The sequence below is a fragment of the Lygodium microphyllum genome, chromosome 2 (assembly GCF_053477565.2).
Source record: "Lygodium microphyllum isolate KBCC chromosome 2, Lygodium_microphyllum_v1.1.10, whole genome shotgun sequence".
NCBI classification, from domain to species: domain Eukaryota; kingdom Viridiplantae; phylum Streptophyta; class Polypodiopsida; order Schizaeales; family Lygodiaceae; genus Lygodium; species Lygodium microphyllum.
The window spans coordinates 92586820-92598497 of record NC_141136.1 but is presented as its reverse complement, the minus strand read 5'-3'; the positions used below and the strand labels follow the sequence as shown (position 1 = coordinate 92598497).

The 11678-nt window shown below is 41.0% G+C and overlaps 1 protein-coding gene across 2 annotated transcripts; it reads right to left on the bottom strand.

The window, feature by feature from the left end:
* Window positions 1–6188: 6188 nt before the first annotated feature.
* LOC148040019 (uncharacterized) lies at window positions 6189–11086 on the bottom strand. 2 transcript variants are annotated; one of them, XM_087695899.1, is made up of 3 exons: window positions 7417–11086; window positions 6529–7010; window positions 6189–6442 (listed from the first exon to the last, which is right to left on the bottom strand). In XM_087695899.1, exon 1 carries the CDS (start codon window positions 10901–10903, stop codon window positions 9884–9886), a length of 1020 nt encoding a protein of 339 aa, XP_087552025.1. In that variant the 5' UTR covers window positions 10904–11086; the 3' UTR covers window positions 6189–6442; window positions 6529–7010; window positions 7417–9883. The 2 variants fall into 2 exon arrangements, with proteins under 2 accessions (XP_087552025.1, XP_087552034.1); XM_087695908.1 differs by lacking the exons at window positions 6189–6442; window positions 6529–7010 and adding an exon at window positions 7065–7262.
* Window positions 11087–11678: the final 592 nt, after the last annotated feature.

Sequence of the window (11678 nt, the reverse complement as noted above, 5' to 3'; positions counted from 1 at the left end):
GGCTCAAGGGAGCCACAAGGGGGCTCAATAGGTGCCAATGAAGGCCCAAAAAAAGCCTCAACAAGCCAAGCAAGGCATGAAACTTCAAGCTTCAAGGGGGAAGCTCATCAATGGCTGCCCCAACCTATAAACCCTGCTATACTTGTGTGGACTAAAGAATGAGAGAGAACAAGATCTCATACCTTGTGTAGATGTTAGGAAGAGCTCGCGAAGGAGTGGCTCTGATACCACTTAAAAGGGATGTAGGAGATGCGAGAGAGAAGAGCACACACAATGTAGGTGCTGTCAACAATTGAATTGATAGTCTTATTGCAGTATCATATTTTATATAAATAAAGAATGGGAAGTCTCACTGTACACGGGTAGGCCCAAGGGCCTTTTACCCCAACACAAGAAAACCTTCCCTCAGTTCATGACCCTCTGGCAAGAAAGGGGCGTGCCCTTGATATACCATCTTCTTCATGGTTCCTGACCTTTGGGAGTCTAACTGTGGCCCACAGAATGGACATGCATGCTAAAAGCATGCTAACCTCTTGCTAACCAGAGGTAACCAAACCTATCCCAACACCCCTATTAAGTCAACATAAACTTAAACAAGCTATGTTAGATATCAACAACGAGAATGGAAGCCTACTTACCTGAGCACTCCCCAAATCCCGGAAAGTCATGCATGGTCCACATGAGAATGGCTCATATATTGGCAGCAGACCATAGACCATCGTGCTTGCTTATAGCTTCCATGGTGACCCTCTTCTTCCACAAAATCTTGAGCTCATCAACTAATGGACAAAGATAGATGTCCATATTATTAACTTTGTAGCGCCCAGGAACAAGCAAGCTAAGGATCACATGTCCTTTCTTCATAGAAAGCCATGGCAGGATGTTGTAGTTAACAAGGACTATAGGCCACACACTATAAGAAGTTGAGTGGAGACCAAATGGATTCATGACATCCATAGCAAGACCGAGTTGAAGATTCCTTGGCTCTCATACACAGCGTGAAAAGGTAGAGTCAATGTGGCTACATGCACATGAATCTACTGATATTCGTTGGACTCCATCTATGGATCTATTTTGTGCATGCCACGTTGTCAAGCTCACCATGCCTGACGTACGAAACATGTGGCGTATATGTGGTATAAGTGGAAAGTGTCTAAGAACCTTCTAAGGGATGGTTTGCCCTTGCAAGTCTTATCGATACCTACGAGCACCACACTTTGGACATGTCTCCATAGTCCCGTAGTCTCCTCAAAACAACACGCAATCGTTGACACATGCATAGATCTTGTTGTAGTCCATGCCAAGCTTTTGTAAAACATGTCGCGCATCATCACAAGACTCAAGCATCGTATTTTCAGGTAGTAATATATGATACTTTAGCAACCTGGAAAAAAAAAAATCATATAACACCTTGAAAAAGCACAAGTGTTTTTAATAATGGAATCAAAAAGATCAACGGAGCGCACATAGAATATACCTGAACAACTCGATCACACTCGCATCACTCTATATGTATTTTGTCTGCACACTTAGAAGTGCAAGTAGCATCTTTAGGCAAGATACTCGGCACCCATCATATAATGTTATGGACGCTTTCTCTCTTAGCGGATCAGATGACTCGGTATCCATGGACATCAATGCATCGATCATTGCCTCCATCTTAGGCTCCAAGATTGGAGGAAGGTCCGAAAGGCTGACCGTCACCTCTGTTGTCGAGGGTGTAGATTACGTCATGCCTTCCAAGTGGTGGATTGGCTCATGCACTCCATCCATTGCATGCCCACAAACTCTTCTAACTAGCCACAATAGGTGCATTCCTCCTTGGGATGAGGCATCACCTCCTTGTATAAATTTATGAGAACTTCTAATGTTTTTGTATATGATATTCAATTAGTTTGCGAATATAAGGCATGGTTGATACACACTTTTCTTATCGTTCTCTCAAAGTTTGAGATCACTTGATCAATGATCTCCAATTAGAACTCACTAAAGTGTCGTACACATTCTATAGACAAGCAATACTTTCGTTTAATTGCCAGCTTGCATTGAGAGCAAGGATGTCACAGGACACACTGATTAAGATACACCTCGCGATCTTGGACATTAGACCATCATCATTTTCCATTTGGTCTATGTTACAACAAACAATAGGTTTTTATTCTCTTTCTTTTTTTCTTTTTTCCTTTGCCTCCTTTTATCCTTCTTTGCTTCTCTCTTCCCCTCTCTTTCTATAGATGTTTCTTTATCTCCCCCATCTTCCCTCCCCACTCTCACTTCTTCTCTCTTTTCCTTTCCCTCCCTTCTTTTCTCTATGTCTTTCTCTTGTTTCCTCTCCACTCGTACTCGACTCATCTCGTTAAAATCAAAATCGAAGATAACGAATAATAAACTCATAAAACAAGAGATTGAAAGACTCTCTCCCCTCACCCCTCTTTGTGCCTCTCTTCCCCCTCCACCATTCTCTTTCTATCAATTTGTTCTCTCTAATTCTCTCATTGTTTCTGTTTTTCTCTCTCTTTCTCTCGCTCTCTATTTGTTGTTTTCTCTATCTCTCTTTTTCTCCCTCTTGTTGTCTCTTTGTCTCTTTTTCTCCCCTTCTCTCTCTTTTTTTCCACTTTCCTTCCTCTCTTTACTTCACCCTTTTATCCACCTCTCCCTTCACTCTTCATTTCTTTTTCTCTCCCCCCTCTCTTTCTTTCTCTCTTTCTCTTTCTTTTTTGCCTCTCTCTTTGTTTCTCTCCACCCCCTCGTTTCTCTTACTCATTATCCTCTCTTCCTACCTCCCTCTCTCTCTCTCTCTCTCTCATTATCTTTCATCCTTTTTCTCTCTCTTTCTCCTTTTCTCTTCCTTTTCGCTTCCTTTTCCTTACTTCTTCTCCCTCTCTTCTTTCCTCTCTTTTTCTCTGAATGCAACTCATTCTCAAGAAAAACAAACAAAAGAAAAGAAAAAAGCACAAGAACAAACCAAGAAGAGGCAATGTACCTACCGCAAAGGGCCAAGGATAGATTCTTCGTCTCCTCTTCACAACATCCCCTCTTTCTCCCTTGTATACTTCTTCCTCTTCTTCATGTATAGCGGTAATAGCGGCGGCGATGGTGAGAAGCTCTTCTTCTTGCTCTCTCTCGAACTGTTTGCAGAAAAATGATGCACTTGGATTTTTCCGAACCTACAACCAAAATAATATAGTAGTAAGATAAGTTGAAGAGCAAAGGTTGCACTTTAGATTGCCAAACTCTCCCAACTTCCACATTTGCACACAGATCGATAGGCTCAACGTCACTCTCAACATGGATCCATCTAGTGTGAATTCAAACACGTCTTCCAAAGCATCCTCAAGAGTCAGTTGTCTTCTCCCCTTCTCCCCTTCTCACTGACTCTTCACTATTGTTTTCTTCCACGGAATCATTGTTACATGTCGTCGGTTGCCATCCTTTTAGTATTTTTCTGAATAAAGATTAAAGCTTTCATACTATTAAGATTCTAAAGCCTATTTTTAGTTTATCAAGCGGTCGCCTGGACTCTTATTTTAGAGAAGGGGGGGGCAATCAAATAGACCCTTTCCCATTCACCTTCCCCCATTGAATTTCCCCCATAAATAACTTTTCTTGTGTCGTCTTTCATCAACGTCTTTTACCACCACAAGTCTTTGTTTCTCCGCACCAGGAGAGGGATGTCCTTTCACAATTCTTTTTACCAAATATACTTCCTACTAGCAAGGAGTACACTTTCAAGAGAGACTTATTATTATTTAGGACCCTCTAGGATCACGATGGTCCCACACAATCATATCAATATTTTGGGATCCTCCTTTATGGCACAAGGAGCGCCATATGTACTTGCAAACGAACTTGGAAAACAAGACCACCCTTGCTAGTGTAAGACTTATACGAATTTTACAGTTTAAGGAGCCATCAGTCTATGCACAAGGTAACTAATGAGGACAAGCCATCATCAAGTATGCTCTTTTCATTGTATTTTCATATGGAAATTTTTTATTTTTTCAAAAAAAAAGCATATTTCATGACAATGGGTTATCAAGAGATATGTGTGTGTTATGCTCCTAGGCTAATCCTAGGTTTTAGTGTATTTAAATTGAAATTCTTTGGATTTTATACAATAGAGCATTATATTTTCTAAAGAAATTTTGCATAACCTTAGGATTACAAATTCCATTGCGATTGAGTGATCCTTCTGTTCTCAAGGGTATCTTATTGCTTTCTTTTGTTTTGTGCTAAAGCTAGGCCATGTAGATTCTTGTTGCATTCAACATTCTTCTCTTTGTTTATGTTATTGTTATAGGGTTTGCTAGCCAATTTCTTTTATGGTCTTAGCATCATAAGTCACCTATTATTAGATTAGGAGAATAAACTTTAGGATTATGTATTCTAACTTGAGTATTATCAACAAAATAAGCCATAACATGGGAATAGACTTGGAAATCGATAAGTTTTGCTTCAAATTAATTTTTCAAAAAATAGTGTTAATATTATTTTGTCTTTCTTCTCTAGAATCAATTATGTTCAACTCTAACCAAAAGAAAGATAAATCACTAAATTTAGCAATCAAAGAAATTTAACATAGTTAGATCTAGAAATAAATAATTATACACATGAAGGAGACTAGGAAAAATGAGGGCAAGAAGAAACACACTAATAATTAGAACACTTTCAATTGCAAGTTTGTATGTTAGATAGGTATTTTTTTCATAACTTGTATTTAAGCATTATCATGGAGTACACGACCTAGAAACTTTACAAGATAGCTAAGGACTAAACCTTTATAGGCTACTATGTAGTCCTCTTGAAATTCCTTCCATTAGAAAACCTCATTGAGGAAGATTGTTTCTTAACTTAAGTTTAGAGCATCATTGATAGAGCTCAACAAAATTCTCCAACTTAATTAGTTTTTCCTTTCCTAATGAAGACATACCTTACTATATCATATTGAGGTCTACCTATTGATGTGATAGTGTGAATATTGATATCTTAGGCCTTGGCACTCTTATTAATTGATTCATCCAATACCTTGAATTTTGGACTAGTACCTTCACTACACAACCCTTAAAATATCCCGCATATGTCGACTTGGGAATACTTTAATTAGTCTTTGCTTTTATTAGGCTCACCATAGCTACAAATGTTCTAACAATTGATATCTAATACAAAGGCCTTATTAGAAGAGATATCACATTGACCACACTCTCTTCCGAATAATGCCAAAAGGATTGCTAAAAAGTTGCGTTAATTATTGAGCTTGAATGTTTATTTTACTCTCAAGTGTGTGTTCTTTGTTTTGTTTGCTTATAAATTTTTAGTTTGAGGACTACAGTCCACTTATAGAAGTAGTGTGATGAAAATAGTTGCACTATAATTCTAATGAAAAGAGGAGACCACGAAAACATTGAAAAGCATCTAAAGATAAATCTTTCTTCAATACTTTCTATTGTAGATAATATTAAATATAATGCATATAAATTGGACATTCCTCCTCACTGGCAACTACATAATTCTTTTTATATTAGTTTGTTGACACCATTCAAGGGCATACCTCCAACTACTCTTATAGTTGATGATCCACCTTTGTTAGAAGATGATACTAAAATTTTAATTCCTAAAGTAATAGTTGACCATGACTACACTACTACTAGAACAGGAAATCAATATCATAGATAGACTACAACAAAAAGGCTCCATAGACGCGCTTGTAGACACGATATTTGAATTGTGAAAAAAAATGTTGGGCACGTTTATTAACGCGTCTATTTCCGCATCTACAAAATCGCGTCTAAAAGCGCGCTTATGATCAGATTTACACGCACACTTAGACGCACCTATAGATGCGCATATAAAGGCGCTACGTAAATATATAATCATATTGATAAAAACAGTGGATATATTCATATTGTGCGTCTATACACACGTGTATCTACGCGTCTAAAACCGCATTTACTTTGAAAGTTTTTTAGGAGAATAGATGCACATTTATCCTACAATTTAGACGCGCTGATAGACGCGCAAAACAGAGGTATGAAAAAAAAACCAGAGAGCATGTGGCTTTGCAAGCCATATGCTCTCTGGTTTTTTTCCCCCATCAACATCAAATTGTATGATTAGGGAAAACAGAGAAAGATAATTTAGAAGATTGGATACTGAAAACAAAACAATGTATGTAGCACACGAAATTTCATATATATAGATGAAACGTTTTTACATTATGAGTTCTAGTGCTTGTGACGTCATGGTCGCAAGCACTAGCTGAAAGTGATACATATCAAAAATGAAAATTACAAGCCAAGGGGAGGCATGCATGTATGGGGCTCCTCTATATCTCCTCAGAAGAGGCATCATCATCGCTACCACTGTCGCTGCCTATGCCACTGTCGTTGTCGCCACCGCTACTGCTAGTCCCCCCTTCGCTATCCTCAACTGCATCAGGGTTCGCCTACACAAAGGATTAAGGTATATAAATACCATTACAAACAATAAATTAGATTTATCTATACTTTTCATGTAAAAAATAAAGCATACCTCTTCTGGTGGTGGAATCCTTGTGGCGCGATTATATTGCTCCTCCGTGATGAGTCCCTCCTCGTCGCGCCTCTGCATGCTGGCGACTTGTCATTTTCTCCGTTGCTCTCTTCTTGGTCTCTTTCCACTCCTTGCGGTGGCAATTGGGTGGTTGGCCATATCCAGGGTGCCCCTGCTCTTGTCTCCGCAATGACTCCTTGGCATGCGTCATAAGGTGAGACCTCTTGTTATGAAGCGCGTCTCTCACCTTTGACTGTCCCCAATCATCTGAGAATCGTGAATTCTTGGGATTAGGTACATGTACGTGCTTTGGCTGATCCATGTACCTCAGCTGATCCCTGTGTAGGCAAAGATGTGATAGGTGTCCCAGACATCACACTGAAAACCTCATCTGCAGTGGGAGGGCGACCAAGATAATTGGTCATCTCCCCCATGAATTGCTCCTTGTTGAATGGGGTGCTGGAGGATCCAGGATTCCACATCTACACAAGAAAAATCATATTACCTTGTGTAGATAAAACATATTACATACAGCGTCTATACCTGTGTCTCTGTGCACGTCTATACCTGCGTCTCTGTGGGTGTCTGTCAGCACGTGTATCCTCGCGTGTACACTGCAGAGCACACGCGCCCGCACACGCGCTCAAAGACACGCCCCCAGAGAAACATTTTTCGCGTCTATATCTGTGTCTACAGTGAGATGTAGACGCGCTATATCAGACGCGCTCGATCGGCTGATTTTAGCAGACGACCGCCATTATTGATTTACAAAATGCAATACATAATGGAATCACAAATCCTAAATACACAGACAGAGCAAAGAGAGAAAGAGAGAAACAGAGAGAGAGAGAGAGAGAGAGAGAGAGAGAGAGAGAGAGAGAGACTCACCTTGGGTGTTTGGTGTGGCGGGTGTGGCGTTTCTTCCTTCTCCTTTTTCCTCTCCTTGGTAAGTTACCCTCCCTTGATGCTTGCTTACTTGCTTGCTGCTTCTTCTTGTTCTCCTCTCTCTTGTTCTCTCTTTCTTCCTCTCCTTGGCTTTCCTTTTTCCCTTCTTGTGTGTTTGAAATGAAAGAAGAGGTGAGTCATGAGGAGGTGAGGCATGAAGAGACTAGGTGAGGCATGAAGAGACTGCATGTCGGCTAAACTCAAGCTTCAGAACCGCAAAAAATGTAGGAAAGGAAAGGCATAGTTTGAAAAGAAATGATTTAAGTATGATTTGAATTTTGACGTGTGCGTCTATTTTTGCGTGTATAAGCGCGTCTATTTGCGCGGATATATAGACGCAAAATTCGCATCTATTTACACCCACATTTACACGCGCTTATAGGCGCTGTGATAGACGCGCCCGACTTTGCGCGTCTAACATGCACGTCTATGCCTCGTTTCTGTTGTAGTGATATTTAGTCAAAAATAGAAAGCATTATGCAACAAAATAACAATGGTTTTTGGATATTAGTGCTAACTTTGCAATATGACAATTTAATTAATGCCTACCACTTACAATCACATTAAAGATTCCACGGGCACAAATTCACTGTAGTAGGCAATGTTTAGTGTAAAATCCATGGAATTTTTTTGTAGTGCAGATGCGCTGCCTGCAAGAAGTAGCACTTGTATGTGATTGGCCACCCTTGCAAATTTTTCTTTGAGTTATCAATTGGAGACTGTTGCTTTTTTAATCCCCAAGAAACGTTATGGAATTATGTTTATCATGGTATTTTACCAAAATTATGAAATTATTATAGTATTTTATTGGAATTTATTGTGAATTTTATTTATTTACCACTGATCTGTGACTTATCGCATTATTAATACGTGCATGGAGGGAGATTATACCCACCCTTTTGTTCTGCATGCTTTCTCTCTCTTTTCTATTTTCTTTCAATTTGTGTTTCATCAAATTTGGTTAATAATTGGTTGTTGTATGGTTAAGGTCCTCAATAGTGTGTATGATGATTATCAATTGATCATGGCTATAGGGCTATGGGGCTTACTATTTTGAGAGCCATTAATTGTTAGGTCCATATTAGGCCTCAACTTGTGGTAATGAAAAAAGTACCTATTAAGAAGAAAACGGGACACAACAAAAGCTTCACCTTGTTGTGTCTTTAAAAGAGGAGTAAGAAGGATAGTTTACATATCTTCCAATCGTTCGTGGAGGGCGACATGGTCTAGGTTGAGGTAATCAAGATGTTGTGAGAAGCAAGTTTGGCATGTGCTTTTGGGCCAAAACAAGTTGTACTAATAGATGGAGGAAGGCTTAATGGGGAACACATTAAGTAATGGAACGTACTTGAGCATTTATGTTGAGAGCTATGTGGAGTTCTTGAAACTATTTTCTTTTTGGAAGACCAAAAGTGGTTATGGTGCATTGTCTTTTATGCCTAAACAAGCATTGCATGAGATTGTGGCTTTTTAAAGTAATTTACATGGAGATGCCTTTAAGGGTATAGCTAAAATCCTTTAAAAAGTATTGTAATTGGTCATGTTGAGACAATTATGTTTATCCCTTGTGGAGCTATAAATATACATGATCATATTTATATTAATTTTACATTTTTTATAAAAATGGATGTTCCCTCTCAAGAAAAGCTAAGATGTGTGTCTACAACTTTCACTAGTGATTTTGAAGGTTTTCTTTGTACCTATAATTAGGATCTTATATTGCACTTACAACAAGGATGTTGTATTTACACATGCACGAGTAATGTTGGTATGGCTCTAGACTCTATGATTAACTACCTTGTGCAATTGTGAATTCAAATGGTCATACAAGTTCAAAGCTCTCTTTGAGGCAAGTCTACCACAAAATTCAAGGGTTTTCCCATTTCCTAGGAAGTTCTCTAAATGCCTAGACCTAGTTGGAGGTTAGTCCTAAGAAACCTATACTAATTCCTTACTTGGGCGGTTATGACAAGTGGCAAGTTCACATCATGCCCATGTTGGCTAAAATTTACAAGATTTGAGAGGCTTCAAGGGCTAGGTTGATTGACAGACATGGTTAATTTTGCCTAACGTTATGCATTAGGCAAAATTCGAGAGAGTAGAAATTGTGCCTTCTTGTACGAGGAGACTACAAACTATATAACATGCCTTGTGCCCTTCAAAGGTAGGGATCCAAAGGGGCTGATAGAATGGCGCGAACCACTGTCGATCAACCAGCGCTATAGGTTTTTGGAGGGGGTCCGGGGACAAAAAGGGACGAATGAAAGATGGAAGGCGTTGGTCAATCAGGATACTGATGGGTATTTGCATCTTCTGCTGGACCCAGGCCATGCGCCAGCCCATTTTTGGGGGGGCTCAGTAGCGCATAGCGCAGTACAGGGGACTGTGTACCCTTACGAGACCAGCTTGATCAATACTCCATCGATGACGTTGCAGCCTCCCTTCTCATGTGAGCATTCATCCTGGAGATGAAGGCTTCTATCCGTTCTCGTAAATCTTCATCGCTGAGATCGTCTGCGTCCCAGGGATCAGACTGTGTGTAAGAAGAGCACCCATTATCATTCGGATTGCAGGGACTCGAGGGCGAGAAGGGTGATGATGGTGTAGATAATGTGTCTGATGACGATGATGATGATGATGATGATGAGTAGGATGATGTTGTTGCCGATGACGATGGTGATGATGATGATGCCAATAGTGATGACGTGCATGAGACTGATGCTGAGCATGATGACGTGAAACCATGGCGAATTTCATGTTTGCTGTTTGTTGAGTACATCACATGCATGGAAGAGGAGTCAATGGATTTGGCCCTGCGGACGCCTTTGGCAGCCTGTTTTTGGGTGGGGCTGGCAGGCTGAGAGTGCCAAGCTGATCTCTTTGCAGGATCGGAGGCATCCATAGCCAAAGCGTCATCATCATCATCATCATAATTCTCTGTTGTTTTTTCCTTTGCGGCGACAGACTCCTCCTCCTCTAGTTCTTTGAGTGCAATAGCCTGCACTGGCACCACAACTGACCTCTTGCAGGCCTTTGGGGGAGAATTATCCATGTGCAGCCTGTGCACGGCCTCCATCTTCATCACAACGTTTTCATGGAGCTCCGGGCGTGCAGAGGAGAGGCCCTTGAAGCTGCCAGACGTGAGGGTGAGGGTGATGATGATGCAATTGAGGATGACGAAGAGGCAAGAGGGGGTGATCCAGCTCAGGAGGGAGTGCCACACATGGGGAAATAGGGAGACGAGGACAGCGAACCGAGCCGAAGGAAGGAAGGATTGGAGAGGTGATCCGGGAAGCAGGTAGAGGCCGGATATGGCGGACATCAAGGAGGCCATCCTGATCATGTAATTGACGGTGCTAGAATTGAAAGTGGAATTGGGTTGCCGGGGACTGCAGAAGCGAAGGATGCGCATGAGGGAGAGGGCGGCCATGGCGGAGGGAGGGTGAATGACAGAGAGAGGAGGAGTGAGGGGGACTGGAGATCCGGGTATGGCGGCTTTGCTGCTGTGTGTGCTGAGGATGCAGGGGGCGCATACAAACAAAGAGAGGGTGGCGAGAGAGAGAGAGAGAGAGAGAGAGAGAGAGAGAGAGAGAGAGGTACTTACTACTGGCTTGTGACTAGCCTTTCTTTATCCTCCTCCGAAGCTCAGCTGTCTCCTTTATACCCGGCCCTGCACCCGCCACGTCACCGTCCCTTCAGGTTACGTGTACAACCAAAGCACCATCCCCGCACAAATTAGGTGTAGGGTAGCAGAGCCAAAAGGACACACTTCGGTCTTTCAAAACCCATAGCAGATCGACAGCGCAGCCATGGCAGCCTTCTCCCTTGTGACTTAGGGAGCTCCTCACACCCTTCCAAACCAAAAATTTTCATGGGTAATTTAACATGAGAATTGATTGCAACTCCAAAACTAGCAAGCCTTAATTCTCATGTGTCCCTACACAAGAATTGAGCCCTCTTGACACCACACTTATCGCCAAATGTTCTACCATCTATACTAACTCATTCCAACATGATTTTCGCAATTTTATCGCATATTTTTGTGCCCCCTTCATTGAAAACATGTGACGAGAATAACTTCTTGCTTCTTATCCAAGGCCAACTTTGATCAGAGAAATGTTGTATTTGGCTCGTTACCATTGAATATGTGGGCTCTTAGAGTTCCTTCACATAGCAAATGGGCTATCATATAATTGGCTCCAATT

Coding starts and splice junctions, on each gene's coding strand:
- LOC148040019 (XM_087695899.1), bottom strand. CDS start 10,903: ATGGCCGCCCTCTCCCTCATGCGCATCCTTCGCTTCTGCAGTCCCCGG.